Source organism: Acipenser ruthenus, chromosome 3 (genome assembly GCF_902713425.1).
Source record: "Acipenser ruthenus chromosome 3, fAciRut3.2 maternal haplotype, whole genome shotgun sequence".
Lineage (NCBI taxonomy): Eukaryota > Metazoa > Chordata > Actinopteri > Acipenseriformes > Acipenseridae > Acipenser > Acipenser ruthenus.
Window position 1 is genome coordinate 17645791 of NC_081191.1, and position 19733 is coordinate 17665523.

The 19733-nt window shown below is 37.5% G+C and overlaps 1 protein-coding gene across 32 annotated transcripts in view; it reads left to right on the plus strand.

Annotated features, from left to right (window-relative positions):
- LOC117394363 (regulating synaptic membrane exocytosis protein 2-like) overlaps positions 1 to 19733 on the plus strand; it is a 265103-nt gene that overhangs the window by 46880 nt on the left and 198490 nt on the right. For 17 of the 32 annotated variants that reach the window (XM_059012647.1, XM_059012665.1, XM_059012653.1 and 14 more), the window contains 2 exons: positions 3200 to 3410; positions 4059 to 4073. In XM_059012647.1, coding sequence (XP_058868630.1) covers positions 3200 to 3410; positions 4059 to 4073 — 226 coding nt within the window. The remainder of the gene's footprint in view (positions 1 to 3199; positions 3411 to 4058; positions 4074 to 19733) is intronic. The other 15 variants (XM_059012648.1, XM_059012664.1, XM_059012659.1 and 12 more) reach the window with 2 other exon arrangements.

Below are 19733 nucleotides of genomic sequence, written 5' to 3' on the forward strand. Positions count from 1 at the left end.
TTCACAGTTTTGTTATGGATTTTCACACGTTTGTAATCATTAATACATTGAAAATATACTGCATGTAGGTCCAATAAACAATTCAGTTTATTTAATTGCATTGTATTTATTAACAAGGCATGTTCATTAGGTTATTACTGTCCCATATAAATTCAATAATTGTAATACTGTGGCTTTCGTTTTGCAGAAGTATTCAAACATTATTGTTTTACTGATAAACCCTTGGAAACATGTAGTTTCCAGGACTCCTTTAAACACTAAATTGAGCACACTGTGGTTTTTTTTACCTTGGAGACAAAGAAGACCCGATTTCAACGTACCAACTTCTGGACTGTATTTGGGATGATGTGCCAGTGTTTGACTTTGTGTACAGTAGTGATGAATTGTCATTTGTGGTGGTCTTTATAAAGTCCTGGCTTCCCAGTGTAACTACGTGCCAGATCATACCGTTAGAAGATCAAGCTGAGACCAGTGGATGGCAGTAAAAGTTAAAAGAGGCTTCTACACTGAGAGCCTTCCGATTCTGTAGGTCTGTCAGTTACTGTCCCTTTGACATGGGAAGCCTTTCGACTCCATGTGACATTTTCAGGTACGTTTTCTTGTCTGCATTGATCAAGTTCTAGCTCATGTAAACCACCCTATGCCAGTGGCAGTGAGAGTGTACCTTCCTTTAGAAAATATGTTGTGATAATGATTTTGGAGTATCTGAAGGCTCTGATGCCACATGGCTGAAGTGTATGTGTGTATTTGAATATGCCAAAAAGCAGCCAAGCTGGGGTTGACTGGTTTGGGTCAAGTAAATTGAATCACTGATTATATTAAATTCCTTGGCGAGTGATGGATAACACTGTTATATATATAATGTCCTACCCTATGTTTACCTCCAATTTTCAAATAATAAAAAGGCCTCAAGTGTATCCATCCATTAAAACATTTATGTGACGCCTTTGATCTTTTGATTGATTAATTCTACAAATCTTCTAGCTAAAAGTGGTTGAAGAGCAGGGGAGTACGGGTCAGATATATTGTTGATTAACAGTTTGTGCTCACGAATCCACAGAAAACTGTTGATTCGTCAATGAAACCACAGTCAGAACAATTCAACAGACAAGCGAATGCCATTTAATTATGCAACAATCATTTCAACAATTAGTCAATTATAGTTTTACACATTTCAAAAGTTATCATTAAAAAAGGGTTTGCGTTTTCAATTGAGCATTTCATATTGTTAAAGAAAAGTAATACAATTATACATTAACGTCATATATATTTTTTTAAGTTTCCATAATTACAAAATCACTTCTACATAAACATCTCCCTTTTAATTTTTATTTAACATTTCTTCTGGAAGGGTTCAAGAACAAAAGCAATGTCATCATCACTTAATAAATCTCCATCAATTACAGGGACATTAGATTTATACTCAGTTTTTGCATTTCTTTAAGGAATAAAGTTTAGAAATAGCCTGTAGGAAGCAGTCTATTCTGTAAAGTGCTGGTATCAGCAGATGAAGTGACAGAGATGGGTTATGTGCAGAATGTGATGACTGTCTAGCTGGCTGAAGGAAGGAAACTAATTACATAGGGTGACCCTCAGTTTATTTATGTGGTGTTAAATAAAACAAAAACACTCAACAACAACCATACTGTAGGCGCTCTGTCATTAAACACAGGCACAACACATCATACTGAAATGTCGGTGTGTCAGAGCGAATGGGGAATTGTGCCGCAAACTTGTTTCTATGTCCAACTCAAGCTTTTTACTTCTGCATTAACTAACATTTTATGTTGACCCTCAAGTAGGTATGTTCCATAATCACAGTGGTAGACTCAAAAATGATTAGTATAGAATTGTTCTATTTTGTCCTCTGATCACCTCCATTCCTCTTCCCTCATGTACGGCGCCTATGGTCCAGCTATAAATAACCCAGAAATATCCAGACACAGATACCAATCCAATAGAAATGGTTTCACGTTTCAGCCTTTGCTTTTTCAGATCTTAAGCTATACATTTCTAAAACCGTGCCTGCAACCCTACTGTGCCTTTTTACTATTAATATCTAAAAGCTTTCTGTACACTTTATTTGCCAGTATATCTACAGCGTAATATTCTACAATTATATTTCAGTTTAAAGTTGAGCCACCTTATAATAATTACAATTCATTTTGGATTGGTGTCTGAGCCAATGAGAAGGCTCTTTTATAGTATATAGTCAGTGATAGTAAGAAAAAGGCTTTTGCCAAAAAGGAAATATCTGTACATTGATGTAGCATTTAATATTACAAAATATGTCTTATATTTAAAAAAAGGTGTTGAGAAATATGGTGATGTTGCTATATAACATCATATAAGGCACTTTCACTTTAAAATGAAATCTAAAATACAACATTTCAATTTATGACTTCACACTCAAGAGCTTGGTTATGTGGGTTTGAAGTAAAACTACAAAATTGAATGTTGTGACCTGTGAAATGTACTGCTAAATAAATCTGTTTGCTTTAAATGTATTACAACGATGAAGGCACTAGTCGAATCGTTTGTCCTCTTGAGTTTTATTTTCAGATTAATTGCTTTAAATAAAGATGTGCTAGGTTTTCATAAACTAGCTTTGTATCAGTTCAGTTTCAGTTCCCAGCTTTAAGTGGTCACAAATTGGTTATTTAAATATACAGTGTATTATTGTTCAGTCGTTCTTGATCAATGCAGTGTAATGCGTATTGTTGTACTGTCTTTAGCTCTGTTGAATATCCCATTTATATGCTTGTTTGCACTGCAGTTTGATTTCTCCAATGTGCTTCAAAGTAAAATATGTATTTATTTATATTGACTGGGACAGTTTTAAAAGCTTTTTTCACAAGCTTGTATAGCTTTTGGTGTAAAGCTTTTACATAACATTTCATATACTGTATAGCTTGTTTTTTTAAAGATCTCCCATTTCTAATTTGGACAGATTACCTTACTTTCAGTTACCCTGGATAGCTCATTTTAGGTGACATACTTTTTACTGGACTGATGCTCAGGTGATGTTACTTGCCCCTTAGGTTCAAACACCAGCAAGTCAGAGACAGTTTGGATTTGCTAACAGGATCCACCTCACCTCCCTGCCCTTTGCTAACTACAAGACTGCATAAAGTGTTTATTGCTAACAAAATAACCTAAAACAACCCCCCCCCCCCCCCTCCCTTTTTGACTTTTGCAGGAAATTGCACCAGCAGTTTGAAATGTATAAGGATCAAGTGAAGAAGATGGGGGAAGAAGCACCAGAGGTGCAGGAGCAGAAGGGGGACACCCCCACCTGTGGGATCTGCCACAAAACCAAGTTTGCTGACGGCTGCGGCCACCTCTGTTCATATTGCCAAACTAAATTCTGTGCTCGTTGCGGAGGACGGGTGTCTCTGCGGTCAAATAAGGTACATTGTTTAACCCTATTAATTCAGTCACTTCCCATGCAGAGACCCTGCCTAGCCAGTGTTCTTTCATTTTCTGTTACCTTGTTTCCATATTAAAGTTACTTAATATTTAGAGACAATGATTTTTCAGACTATTGCACTTGGCTTACAGCACCATCTTGTGGCGTTAAAAAAAAAAAAAAAAAAGTTTGTGAAAATGTTTATGAACTGTACATAAAGGTTTTTTTTGTTCATTCTAATTATTTTAAATACTGCACAGTGCTTGTTTCAGAATGTTTATCATTTAATCATTATTTTATTTTTTTATTAAGCTTTATTTAACAATATGACCATACAGGCCATAATGTTTCCCCTCAATATGATTGTGTGTGTTCTGATTTATTATTGCTCCGATTCCTTTCAAGTGAATAAAATATGACACTTTGCCTCATGTTTTGCATGATTGACCGATCGCTCCAGCCTTTGTCCCTGTTAAGCAACTGCTTCAGCTTTGAGCTTGAATGTCTGCTTTATTTCCTTGCTGCTTGCACTGGTCGTCATTGTATGTTAACAATGTCAAATACACTGTAAATGCAACTTCTTATGCTTTCTCCCTCTCTTTCTTCCCTCTCTTCTGCTGTCGCCCTTGCTTACTCTGGACTGTTGTAGCAGGAAGACAAAGTGGTTAGCATCTACTTTTTTACTTACGATATCTAACTTTTAGAAATGTTACTGTGTGTGCGTGTGCTTTTCTTTGCTTTACGCTTTAAATAAGGGCCCTGTTCCATTTCACAAGAATGTGCATGAGCTGAAGTATTTTAATTGTGGCATGACTCATGTACTATATGTTGTGTATATATATATATACAGTATATATACAGTATATATATATATATATATATATATATATATATATATATATATATATATATATATATATACATACATATATACACAACATGATTTGCAGTTTGCCTTCCTCAGTTTAACAAATGATTAAGGCTCTGTGTAAACTGCAATTTCACAGGCCACGTGGAAATTATAAAATTAGCCCAATACCGCAGTTTTTACAATATTTTTAAGATATAAAAATATACTATTTCATAATTATTATTTGTATTTCATACAAAAAAAAATCACATTAACGAAACTGTACAGCTCTGCTGTGTGCCTGCGTGCTGTGCAGTGATTATGTAAACAAGAAAATGGATGTCTCCTAAAAAGGCTAATAATGTGTCTGCAGCGGATTGCGTAAAGCAGTATTCAGCAGTTTTACACAGTGATGGAGGTAAGCTCTTCTGTACGTCCTGCAAAGTTACTGTAGATCACTACCGAGAATCAGCTGTGACAAGCATTTAGATTTGAGTATTCACCGAAAGAGAAATGCGGCTATCCAGAGCAGTAGCCTACTGCGACTGCTTTACTTGCAAAGAAACACGGACTTCCATGTTCCAAAAGTCCACTGAAAACCGTGAAGCACAAAACACATTAAATTCTGACCTGACAGATGCATTTGTTTGCGCAAATATCCCTCTTGAAAAATTGGACAGGGAAAAATTACATACATTCTTCAGACCTAAAGTTGCAGAGTATCACAATCAGGATATTTTGGAATTGGTAAAACAGTTTGGTTGCTTGTCAGTGGTCACACTGACGAGTCGACTGATGCCCAAGATCAGTATGGGTTACACATTGTATTTGTTTTGCAAGACCTAAATGGTGAACATGCATCTGATGTACTAGAACTGAAAGCTGTCCTTGCAGATACACTTTACCTACAGGCTGTTAATTACAACACTGTTTCACGAGCTATTGTAAAGCTGGTCGTCCTAAAACCCATCCAGAGGTGCCCAGAGATGCCCAGAGGCACCTGGGGAAGCCTGGAGGCGCTCATGGGGAAGCCTGGAAACGCCTGGGGAAGCATATTATTATTATTATTATTATTATTATTATTATTATTATTATTATTATTATTATTATTATTACTTCTACTCAAAATAATAACCACATATTTATGTATTAATGTATCGGGAAACAGAAACAAAGCAAGTATGTTTCACATTCTTTAGCCTGTAGCAAACCAGTAACCAAATAATGAACATCAACTTCCTTCTATGTGTTTCATTGCCTCTTACTTTTAGTAATAATTTAGGCAACTCAATACAACTTTAACAAAACAACACATGTTTATTAAGCAGTTGGCTTCACTTACAGGTTTGCTAGCATGCTTCTCTCAGTTCTTTTTCGTTCTGGACGGGTTTTAGGACGACCCATTGTAAAGTGCTTGAATAACTTTGATGTAGATTTTGATGATGTCAGTGCATTTATCTCTATATTTTATGTTTAAAAAAAATTATAATATGTTCACATAATTTATAAAAAAGTTCCGTGCACACTCATTGTGATGCAGATGTGAAGTGTCAATACTTTTATAAACCTGACTAAAAGAGACAGACATTGCACAGACACAATCAGATATGTTTACTTCAGAGCTCCCTGTAATCATGTCAAAACAGACACTGTCTGGCACTGATCACGTGCACATGTACTTGAATATCGTGCCTACAATGTAGATTGAGAAAGGTAGCTATTGTAGTCCTGCCCATCAGTAATCAGTTTCTGAAGCTTCCCTAGCTAATGCTTTCTTTGAATTGTGGTGTCCGATTCATTCATAATATTTCAATAGCACTGATTTCAAGCAAGGGGTTTGTAATCCAGTTTATATAACGCGTTCTACATTTGTCTAGGCTGTCATGCATACAGTGTGCAGGGGGTCTGGTTGCAGTGTGGATGGCTGACCCTGGGTTCAGGATGTGGATTCTGTTCCCCAGCAGTGCAGGATGACCATATTGTCTTTCAGGGGTCTGTGCATTACCTCACCCATGTGTTGCAAAACTGAGCCAGCATAAAAACACCAGGTTGCATCAGAGCAAAAAACTGAGACAGTTTTATCTTATGATTTTGGTGCATTTTGCACTCTACTTCACAATTATTATTATTATTATTATTATTATTATTATTATTATTATTATTATTATTATTGTACCATGCCACTGTTTTTTATTGTGTTGCTACACAGCCTGGTACAATTGAATGTGCTGCTATTGTACAGGAAGTAACCAATCTGAATAAACATGTAAATTAGCCAGGAGACTTCTTCTAACCTTTTCATAGTAAGGGTATATGAGGGCCTTTTTATTTTATTGTGTTACATGTTCCCATGTGTTGCTACAACTGTTTAAGTAAGGTGTGTGTATTGTTTTGTTTGTTTTTTTTACATTTTGACCACTTTTTACATTTTTAAATTGCATTCCCTGTCTCAAGACGGCTTCACATGTACCTGCATGGCCATTTTCAGAACTACATTTCCTATCATCCTCCTTCTCACTTGTAAATCCCTCTCAGATACATATGTGAGCAGGAGGATGATGGGTAATGTAGTTCTGAGAGGTCCGTGCGGGAATATGTGAAACCATCTTGAGGCAGGGAATGCAATTTAAAAGTTTAAAAAAGTGGTCAAAATGTAAAAAAAAAAAAAAGGAAAACAATACACACCATACGTAAACAGTTGTAGCAACACATTGGAACATGTAACACAATAAAATAAAAAGGTCCTTATATACCCTTTAAGTGGCACTTTCAAAACTTTCAAAGAAGCACCAGCAATCCTGCTACTGTACGTGTTTACATTGTTCAGCTGTAGTCCAGATTTTAATGGTCTTGATTCTATTTCATCATGTTTACCACTCACTGCACTCACAGTATGTGTAATACTCATGTGTAATCACTTCTGTTTGGGAACACTGTCAGAAAATGTTCCACTCAATAACTGAATAGCCAGATTCTCCTTTAAATCTGTGTAAAATAAACTGTAAATTCAGTCAGTCAGCACCCCCTATTGGTAATACAACATTGCAAATATTATAAAAAAAAAAAAAAAAGCTTTGTAAGAGCAGTTGATAGTTGGTTATGTAAACTTCTTGGTTTGGTTCAAAGTGTTAATTATTTCTGCCTTTTGTCTACTACGAATTCCAACACAATACTGATGCTTAGTCTGGCTTGTATGAATACACTAATCACCCAGTATATTTGTTGTTGGTCCCATGCTGGCTGTGGTCTTTAGGAAAATCTGAAAAAATCAATGTTGTGGCAAAGTGGTTAACAGTGTGCAGGTGCAGGTGATCAATAATCAGACATAATAACAATGTTAATGAAGTAATACAGCAGCGTGTATTACTTATTTATAATCTGCGGGTTTGCCCCGAAACAATAACAGTCCTGTTTCAGTTCACCCACATGTAACACATACACAAACACAAACACCAATCCACAGTGCGTGCTCTAGTGCTTGCGGTGAATACAGTTCTTTAGTGAAAACAAAAGTGCAGTGTTAGTCATCTGGGATTAGTGCTGGCCTATGGCGACAGCTCCGGATTGTATTATTAATGACAAACAAAAACAAAGAAAACTCTCATGTTTCACATCACAGATTCTCCTTTTGGTCAATTAACGAAACCATTCACAAAGGAACAGATCACTTCGCTACGTCCCCTTTTTATAACGTCACCCATGACCCCTTGGTTAACGAGCGCATCCACTCCTCCAATCCTCGGATGCCACGCCGTTTCCCGTCCGGGTCATTGAGTTCGTATGCTTTGCCCCCTTACTAGATGGCCGACTTCCAACTAACCCTGGGAATAAACTGTCATGCCATTTAGTCCAGGGTATTCTGTTCCCTTTATGCAGCTGCCTGTCGGGAGGGAGATCTAACACCAAGAATCATTCGATCTCTGTCACATATCTCCACTGTCCTGGGTTGGTAATGAACTTAGGAACGCTGAATAAACATTTTACTATCCACCCCTCTTACTGTTTTAGGAGAATCAGTCCTGATAATTTCCATCTTGTTTGAATCAAAATCCATCAGCCCCAGTAAGAATAGCAGACTGTCATGACTTGTAGTCTCTCAAAGTACAGTAGTGTCAGTGTTCTGGCCTTCCCTTACCTGACAGTAGACCAAAGTCATTGTATTTATCTTGCTCTTAATTGTATTATTACTTGTACTGTAACACTTGAAATGTATTTGCTTACAATTGTAAGTCGCCCTGGATAAGGGCGTCTGCTAAGAAATAAATAATAATAATAATAATAATAATAATAATAATAATAATAATAATAATAATAATCTTATGAGGCCGCTATTCCTTTGGAAAATGGATGTGTTAGTTAACATTTAAAACTGTTTGGTTAGTTTTTTTGTGTTGCAGCACTAGTTTTAAAAATGATTGTTTTAAAGATACAGTATCATTCTAGGTCCTCTACTCAGGGACCTGGAACCGTATTCTTGAAACGTTCTTAAGAAGAAAAATCTTAGATCCAGCATTTTTCTTAAGTTTGTACTTTAAAAAAAGTTAAGAAGAACTGCTATTCACAAAAAAATTTCTTAAGAATTTCCTTAACTTTTTGGAGTAATCGTGTGCTATAGTTTTCAAGACATTTTGCATTGTTTTAGTGCCCTGTCTGGGCAGTTTTGACTTGGTTCAGAAGCATTTTAATGTATTAAAAAAAAAAAAAAAGAACATGAAAGAGTGCATGTACTGGTTAAAATATTTGTGTACATGTATCTGATTCTAGCCAAATGACTTTTAAACCTCTAATGAAACTAGGAGTGTATGATACAAGTTTGGAGAAGATTTGTGTAATTCACCATGAAGAGTGGGACAGGCAGAGACATTTTTTATACCATTATTTCCCCCTGGGACCATGCATCTGAAAAAGCTTTATGAAAACGTTTATAATTTTGTTATTCCAGTCGTGTCCCCCAACTGCAAAATTGGTATTAATTTTAAACAATATGACATTAAATTAATTAAAACATTTAAAAATACAATTGACATTACGTGATTGAACGAGATAAAATTCATGCTGATTTCTGGTTGTTTTAAATCTTTTAGCAAGAGGTAATGTTGAAATTACCTTACAACTACTACATTTTTTTAAACTCTGTGGTGGGGGTAGTATCCAAGGCGACTTACAGAGACTAGGGTGTATGAACTATGCATCAGCTACAGAGTCACTTACAATTACATCTCACCTGAAAGACGGAGCACAAGGAGGTTAAGTGACTTGCTCAGGGTCACACAATGAGTCAGTGGCTGAGGTGGGATTTGAACCGGGGACCTCCTGGTTACAGGCCCTTTTCTTTAACCACTGGACCACACAGCCTCCTAGTCTCTGTAAGTCGCCTTGGATAAAGGCGTCTGCTAAATAAACAAATAATAATAATAATAATAATAGTATGTCAGAGGTCATTTGTGTTGACCCCTCACACTCCTATAAGGTTCTGATGCTGAATGTGTTGACTTTGCAAAAGCAGGGTGAAGTATTATCATATTAATATTCAAACTTAATTTCAAAATGGCCGCTAGTGCACTGATAGTGTAAGTAGTGTAAGTCCACATTATGAAACGGATATCAATAATGCTCCTTGATGTGGTACGGAACAGAAAAGCCAGAGAACTTGTTGTTATGTCTTTTTTTTTAAAAATCGCTCTTACTGCAGTGATTTAGAGGACAGATCTCAAACCCCAGTGCGGCCATTTTGAAAAGAGCTATGAAACATAACTTTAAAGTCTTAAGCATGATTTGCACAGGACTAAAAATCAGGTGTCCTCAGAGTTGGTCAAAAGTGGATTAGTTTTCATCAAGAAAAGTCGGTAAATTCAAAATGAAATGCGATGTTGTGGCCAGAGAAGGTGCTTTTGTGCATGATTTGTAAACAGTGAACTGGGTGTAAATAACTCATTTCGTTGTACCTTCTTTTCCAAAGGCTAGAATAATAATGTTTTCCCTTTGAGTGATATGCATTTCCATACATAACTTCAAATGCACCGTCTCTAATAATGTTTTGTAGTTTCCCCCGATCCCCAGTTTGGTTATGCCCATTGTTGTGCTTTACTGAACTGTAGAATCTTGGGACAGATTGTATCAATTGTAATATTATATCATGGTTTATTGTGAAGTCTGGTGTTGCTATGAGGTGAATACCCCGGAAATGCTGTATCAATTCTCACAAAACACTGACATGGTCGATTCGCACAGGAGTAAAAAGACAGCGGACGTCTGAGTTTGACATTTTACAGAAGGTCCCGATGTCCTGTAAAAAAATCAGAGCATCTGAGAAAATGATCTGGACTAAAAAGAAGTGGATGGTTCGCATAGGACGAAACCACCTGGTTATGTGGTGATTTTTAGTCCCTTGTGAATCGGGCTTAAGTGTAAAAAGTTGTCAGGATGTTAACAATGAAAAGAGAAATTACAGGTACAGGTACATTATTTAAACAGTTGTAGCTGTAGAAAGACGTGAGGACATATAATGCTATATTTTTCGTAACCCCGCTACTTACTCTTTAAGGGGAATCTGTGTTCCATTTTCTATTTGTCAATATTTTCTGAAAGACAGTTTCAACCACTGCCTTCCTCACAAAACAGCTCTGTGAAGATACAAAATACATTAATCAGGTGCCCCTAACTATCAGCAGGGGAATACTATCATTTAAATAGCAGCTTTACCTCAAGAGAAGGGCCTGATCAGATCAACTTCACTGTGCTTTTCCTTTGGGTAACATCTGGGGACATCAGCAGCAGCAGCGGGTCTGAACAGCAGACATATTTACAACATTACAATTGGAAGAAAGCTGCTGGAAATGTATCTTTGGAATACCAAAGCAAGTGTAGTGCATTTGTATTGTAAATAAAGCTAAATACATTTCCTGGTCACACACGTGACTCAAGAACTGAATTGCACTCCATTTTCTCTAGGTTTTACTTATTAGAGTGCTATACCAATACTCTATACATTAACTGAGCTTGGACAATTGCTCAGAAAGGGTCTCCCAGGATTAATTAAAAGTGTGTTTTTTATAGGTAGTTAAAGTTAAAAACACTTATCAAGTTTTGACAGGTCAAGGTATATTTGTTTTCATGCAGAAACCATATCATGTCCTATTAAGTTGTGTACTGTAGAACATTATCAAAGATAGCCCAGCAAATCCCTTTGTGCGAGTCATAGGCGTGTAACAGCACACTTAGGATGCTTTGAGCACAGCTGGGCTGTATGGCACAGCAGGGGATGCTATGCATTTTTAATGAGCTGGTTTCAGCTTCAGCTGCTGGAAACCAGTGCCTGCATCTATAAATAATGAAGACATAATTCGTAATGATTATGTTTTCCCTTGCAAAAGCCTAATGTGTTGTTGGGACAATCTGCACGGTGGGCTCAGCGGATAAACCTGGAGGCCTTATAACTACAGTGAAATCCCTCTGCCTTTTTGTGGTGTTGTTTTTATTTGTTCTTGTGGAGTTACGGAGCAAGTGATGCACCTATTTACCTGCTGACGTAGGCAGGGCATTTTTAATGAGTATGATTTGTAGGTTAAAGCAGGCACAAGGGAATCAGTTGCATCTCGCCAGAGCACAGAGATTTTCACAGTCACTGTCGTACTCGGATGGACCTTTGTAGTCAGGAGAAAAGCCTTGGAGAGGTTTACTCTAACCTGAGAAATATTTTTAAAAGGTCTAAACGCATAAAATATTTTCAAAACACCAAGGAGTAGAAACATTTCACTGGGCCTGTTGCACAATGTCTTGGAGCGACAACATGGGTAAGACGAAAGAAAATTAACTACATTTAGTGTTTCAAGTATTGTAGGAATGCTGTTGCATTTGAAAAGAAGCAATTAAGGCCTGTTTGTTTTACTGGGAGAACATGAGCTTAGGTAGTCTGTTTAATATCTGTTATATATGTTTATTGTATTTTAGATAAACTTCCACACTTCAAGTTATGTTAGCCACTTGAGTAACCCATCTTTTATCAAGTCAAGTTGAATAACAAACTTGCTTAATAATTAAGAACTACTGTATTATATAGTTTGCAGACAGGCTAACAGGGGATATCTGAAAACAGTGTACAGTAGGTGTATTTTTTTAATATTGGCATTTATTGTACATGGTTTTGAAGCCAAAACTGTAATCTAGAATGAACGTACATAGTTTGAGCTCAAACTGTATTCATTGTGTTTATTTGGCCATTACATCCTTCCTTTAGCACAAAAAGACTTTTTTAAAAAGTTTTATTTTCATTCATAAAGGTGCAGTTTCATTCAGAAGAAATGTTTCAAGAGTTTCTTTTCACACCGTCTGTTCTCTTTGAGCTTGTGCTTGTTAAGGGTGTCTCAGTTGTCAGTCTGTCTTGGAAATCCTTTGCAATCATTCAAAAACTTTGCCAAATCAATATTTTTTGAGTTTGCTGGTTTTGAATCTTACAACAGAAGAGATTACACCCTATCTGTTATTGTATGATATTCCTCAGGGTGAACTGTAACTTACTGTAGCGTGTGACGTAATGGACGTATTTCTAAGAGGATGTACTGTATTGCCAATTACTCAAAGCCTAATGCACATACATTAGTGTGTTAACACTCAGTATATGCCCTTCTGGTACACTGTTGCTGGAATCAGAAGGGCTTTGTCCAAACCCTTTATTATGGATGTTGGCAATGGATACTGTTCTTTAATTCAGTATGCCTTTCCAAAATTTCCCATCAGAGCTCGAGATACAGTAAAGTAGTGCTTTAAAAACTGGCCTTTCACATATGCATACCCGAGAGGTGCATAATCATCCTGTAAAAGGTCATGATCATGGGAGCTATATTACAGGATGAATGTGATCACACAGTCACTTCATAATACTATACTGTGCAAATTCATTTGTCAATCATATGACTTTCAGGACATCATTTTCTGGTGCTTTCCTTGCACTGGTTACACCACTGAAAATCAGTCATATGTGATGGCACTGCATTACAGAGCAGAGCAATGTTTGATGGGGATATTTTGTTTACAATTTCTGAGGAGAGATGCTTAAAATAATTGTTATGATAAAATTACATATACAAGCCTAAAGAAACTATTCAAAGTGATGAGAATATTAAACATAATGAAGGTAAGCTCTGTTTTATTAAACTTCCACACCTATAAATATTCATTTTAAATATATTAAAATGTACTTGCAAGTGTCAAGCAATCTTTTCTTCAGTACTGGTAAAAGAACCCCAGTTTATCTTAAAAATCCCTGCTGCTCTGGATTTGATACTCGTTGCCTATTTGCTGCTTAAAAATATGGTAACTACTACTGAGTGCCGATATTGATCTACATTTAATAAAATAAAAAGAATGATAGATGTGCTGTTATATTAAGCCAAGTCAGTGAATAAACCAGTTATAAAAGCTTACCCCTTTCACTTAAACTAAGGGGGAAAATGTGTCCTCAAAGAAAATCCAGTTACAGTGTGCCAGGTTAGGGTTGTGTTATTTTAGTCTTCTGGCCTAGAAACTAAAATTTCAAAGAGAAAGTATCAGTGAACAAGGTCTGTTCTGAGATGTCAGTGTGGGCAGGCAGGGTTGCTTTGAGGAACAGACCTCGTTCACTGACACGTTCTCTTTGAAAACTCTCAAAAAACTGAGGAACAGCATTACATTATATTATTATCATCAATTCTTATTACAGGTGTTAATAATAATTCCTGCAGTTGTGCACATGGGTTAATTAAATGAGCATTCAATAACAAATGTGTTGGATTTATTATGATGCACGTACTGTATGTCAACAGAGTTACTGCTGAACCATCAATACAAGTGCAAAACTGCAGAAATTACTTCACATCTGTACTGTAGTCAAATCTAAATTGTAAAATTAATTAATTTGAAATAAGAATATTACTTACTAATTACTAAATCTACTAATGCATTATAGTTAAATCCACTAATAATTATATGTAATAATTTGAGAATTAAGCCCACTATTTTTATGTAATATTTATAAACAACATTAAATAAAGTACTTTCGTATAGTTTGATATACAAATTTGTGATTTAAACACGTTTTCTTTAGTTGATTTTATCCTCCTATTGACACCGGTAAAAACCCATTTACAAAGTCACCCCACTGTTGTATAAGGAGTAACACTTTCCTGTCCCATTTCACTTCCTGTGCAAGGTAACACATCCGCAACACAAAGTAACTTGTTACAGGAAAAGGGGTTACAGTCTAGCTTTCTAAATGAACTGAAGTATATAAGAATAATTTAAGACTGCAGGTAGTCCATGTGCTTTGCTCGAATCGCAATCAGAATGTGATATGTGGAGAAAACATTTGAGGCGATGGGTTGTTCCACAGTGCAACCGAAGCCATCAGTTCAGATGTTCCGTACTGAGTGAATGATACATCCCAGTTGACATTGTAACCAGAGGCAAGCTGGGCGTCTTTTACATGCAAAGGATTATTTTTGTTTTTCCATGTGTTTGTTCTGCATAATGACAGAACATAAATCTTCACATAGAATTAGTCAAACAAGTGAATTATTACATGTACTCAGTGCAGCTGCACTGATTCTTGCTGCTGTAGCTCTTGGTGAACCTGATTGTTATGATTGTTAATATCCACAAGAGGGAGCTCATTGACTGTGCTTTGCGTTGTCATGTTGTTAACTTTGAGCTTTTCACTGGAAGCTTCAATATAAATTCACAGAAGCTGAAATGACAAGCAAAGCACAGACAACTAACCAGGAGTGTTAAAGCTATTTAACATTTGCAAAAATAGCATATACATTATTGCCAAAAAAGATGAACACATTTATATTAAGTAGCGGGGGTTCTGACAAATATAGCCTTATATCATCCTCATGTGTTGCGTCAACTGTTTAAATAATGCTCCTTTCATTTTTCTTTTCATTGTTAACATCCTGACAACATTTTACACTTATAACTTTAAAGTCTGTCTCAAAGTTATTTTCAAAATGGCCGCTGTAGTGCACTGGGGTTTGAGATCTGTCCTCTGAATCACTGCAGGAAGAGCCATAAAAAAAAACAAAAACAAACAAACATAACAACACAAAGTGCTCTGGCTTTTCTTTTCCGTACCACTTCATGGATTGTTATTGCTGTGTTACCTGCTTGACAGTTATTGGCAATAATCCTTACACTATCAGTGCACTAGAGGAGCCATTTTGAAAAGAGCTTTGGAACAGACTTTAAAAAGTTATAAGTATAAAAAGTTGTCAGGATGTTAACAATGAAAAGAACAATTACAGGTAAGTTATTTAAACAGTTGTAGCAACACATGGGGAGGCGTAATGCTCTATTTTTTGGAACCCCGCTACTTACTCTTTAAGTTCATTATATAAAAATGTTTTAGAAGTAGTGTTCTTTACAATATATCCCATAACTTTTTGCCACACCTTTTTTAAAACTGTTTTATTCCAGACAGTTTAGACTAGGGTAGGTCTAAACTAGTTTATACCATGAAGCCAACATAATTGGCCAGATTCTCAAAGCTATGTTTTCCTTTTCATCATTGGCAAGTTTTTTTTTTTTGGAAGAAACAGCACCAAATAAAAATTTAAAACAAATAAGAAACAACTTAAGACTATTTACAAGTCCCTTAATGAAACATCTAAGTTGTTTATTTCTGGTAGGTAAGTTTATTAGGTGAGACGAATTGGACTAAATTGAGAATCTATCCCAATGGATACTATTCACATTGCTTTAACTCATTTAGAGGACTGCTTACGGGCTCTATGTACATAGAATGTTTTTATGAATGAAATATATTTTTATGTTTATGAAACTGTTCATGCTGTTGTTAATGAGCCCATCAATAGCCTACAACAGAAATATCAAACTTGATTTTACTCATAAAAACAGACTTGGAAAAAGCATTCTATGTACATAGAGCCCTGTAAACAGGCCTTTAATGGGATTCATTATTTCTAAAAAAATAAACGCACAACCAGTAAGATATTTCCTTCTGGCTATTGCTTGTCTTTGTATCCTGTCCTTTGTGTTTTCCATTGGGAATACCTATATTAAAGAAAATCATAATGGACAATATTTTGTAGCAGAGACACCTCTGGCCATTGTCACTGCTTGATCAGAGTTGATCTCGTAGGGAACATTAAAAAGAATGCAGCTGGCTGTCACTGAAGATAATGCCACAGGCCCCTGTAGACTTAAACAGAAGCAGGGCTCTCACTTTAAATTAAGATTATACTGTACATAAAGTACAGTACAAAACAAAAAATAAATCACTAGTTTGAAATACGTACAGTGGGCCCTATTCAGACAGCTTTACGGTATGCATGAAACCATTCTAGACTGTAGTTAAAGAAGCCAAAAAACTTCATATTTAATCCATCAAAACAGACTTTATTAAGACAAAATTTTTTTTTTTAATTAGCTCATGATTTCAAGCTCAATAAACATGAACCTGTATTCTGTGTTTCTTATTAATAGGTATTTATAATGTGAATCCAATAAAATGGCTATTCTGAATTTAGAAACTAGTATTTTCTTAGCAGATTTATTTATTTCTTAGCAGATGCCCTTATCCAGGGCGACTTACAATTGTTACAAGATATCACATTATACATTATTTCACATTATACAGATATCACATTATTTTTACATACAATTACCCATTTATACAGTTGGGTTTTTACTGGAGCAATCTAGGTAAAGTACCTTGCTCAAGGGTACAACAGCAGTGTCCCCCACTGGGGATTGAACCCACAACTCTCCGGTCAAGAGTCCAGAGCCCTAACCACTACTCCACACTGCTATTCCAATATGGAGCACATAATTGAAATGCACCAGACACTGTTAATTGTGAACAATGTGATTTAGAATATATGCATTTTGTAGTTTATTGTGGACTGCGGGAACCATAATGAAGTGTGATTAGAGAAATCCACTGCTGCTTGCTTCCATTGCTTCATTCTTTATCAAATAGGAGCAAACAGGCAGCTACCATAAGTGTAGCTGTTTTTAGTATGGGCATCTTAACTGAATATTCAGACTCTTTACAACAGGGAGAAATCAGAACACCTTGTCTAGGTTCATATGCACAGTAATATTAGGCCTAGAGACCTTGAGTTTACAGATTTATTGTTAGGGTTAGGGCTATGGTGTTGGTTTTGGCACTTTACTCTCAAACCAGTGGCTAGAAGTCTGGTGCTCGGCTTAGCCCTCAAGTTCTTAAGGATCTGCTGTAAGTAGGGCTGTCAATTAATCGCAGTTAACCTCTGCGATTAACGCGTACATTTTTTGGAAAAATGCACATTATTATTATTATTATTTATTTCTTAGCAGACACCCTTATCCAGGGCGACTTACAATTGTTACAAGATATCACATTATTTTTACATACAATTACCCACTTATACAGTTGGGATTTTTTTTTCTGGAGCAATCTAGGTAAAGTACCTTGCTCAAGGGTACAGCAGCAGTGTCCCCCAGCTGGGATTGAACCCACGACCCTCCGGTCAAGAGTCCAGAGCCCTAACCACTACTACTCTTGTCCCTCTTAGCATACCATAATTAATTTCCTGCAACCCCATTAATATACTCAAGTGCATGCCAAGACTGAATGAGTGTAGTCATCGTTTGAATATAAAATTAGTAACAGAACTGCATTATGTAGCAAAGCACTCAAATTGCTCAAACTGAAGCACTTGTGAATAGGAAGTTTATTTTTCTTCAAACTTTCTGAAGGTTCATTGGATTGAAAGAGGGTTACTTGTATTCACTGTCAAAGTGAGTTCCAGTATCGCAGAAGTGCATGTAGTCAGCTAAACATGCTTTCTCTTCTGCTACAGACAACAACAATACAACAACAAATTAAACCTGTCAGTTTCGACAGAGTACTCTTTTAGAATTTCAGGATTGCTGCAAACCCATGAATCAAGCTAGGTACGATACTATACCAGTGCTGTTGGATAGCTACCGACTGCAGACCCGCTGACATTGTAGCTTTGTTTTATTTCAATAACCACATTCATTTTTAAACAATGTTTACAGTTATGGAGGATTGTGGCAAAGCACCCCGCCCCTGTGTGCATCTGTGTTGTATGTTGCGTGCGTGTGTGTGTAAATGTTGGTGTATAGTCATTGGTACACGGGATATAAACGGGTCTGTGTTTCACGTGTAGTTAAAAAGTGTATAATTATATTTAGGCACGAGGATGGCACATCACTTCACGTGCAGATAAAATGTGTATAATGTGTGGCACGGGGTTGCACGTAATGAATTCACGTGCTGGGATTCAAGTGAGTAATTAATTAGTAATTGAATCCCAGCACAACAGTATATATAGATGCACGTTTTAGTCACTTGTGGTTAGGTGTTCGGTGAGTGGAGAACGGGAGAGAGAGAGAGAGGAGTTAAAATAAATAAGAACGTAAATATTAGTGTTATCTGCTCACCGTGTTTTGTTCGTCTGTCTGTGCACTGTGTAGTCCGTTTTGTATGTCTGTTTATTTTGGCGTGTAGTGCCGTGTCCAGTGTTTTTGTGTTCCAACCTTTTATTTTCTGTTGTGTTTATTAAATGCTGAACGCAATCACGCGTTCAGCCTCACCAAAACCCCATCTCTCTGTCGTTTGTGTTCCTGTTTCTGGTCTGACGCCACCCACTCCGGCCGTCTTTGTGACACGTGGTGTCATCGTGGGGTAATAGCGCCTCCAAGCGTCAGACCAGGAGAGGGGGTTTTGTGGGAAAAAAAAAAAAAAATAGTAAAGCGAGGATGGGAAGAAAGAGCTGCAGGAAGCAGCAGAAGCAGCAGCAGCAACAACAGCTGCAGCCCTCATCCTGCATGCCGGGCTGGGAGGAGGATAGCCACAACGGGGCACTAGCCACCCCTCTACCCCCACTGCCACCGGGTTCCCCACCGTCCCGGGAAATATGGGACTGGCTGGTGCACCCCGAGGGGAACTTCGCCAGTGACCTCCCCATGGTTATTCACGCACTGCAGATGCGAGATGGGAAACGATGGGAGGACTGGGAGCAACAGCACAACCCGGCATCCGTTCGTGACCTCACCATTGTGGTGCTGGGTTACCTAGCTGCAGACATGGGAGGGATGCCTTCCAGTGAGCAAGAGGGAGAGGAGCAGTCGCTGCCCTCTCCAGTACCTGAGCGGGAGGAGCCTGAGCGTCCACAGCCCGAGTGGGAGGAGCCTGAGCGTCCACAGCCCGAGTGGGAGGAGCCTGAGCGTCCACAGCCCGAGTGGGAGGAGCCTGAGCGTCCACAGCCCGAGTGGGAGGAGCCTGAGCGTCCACAGCCCGAGTGGGAGGAGCCTGAGCGTCCACAGCCCGAGTGGGAGGAGCCTGAGCGTCCACAGCCCGAGTGGGAGGAACCCGAACGTCCTACGCCCGAGTGGGAGGAACCCGAACGTCCTACGCCTGAGTGGGGGGAACCCGAGTGTCCACAGCCCAAAAGGGAGGAGTCGGGG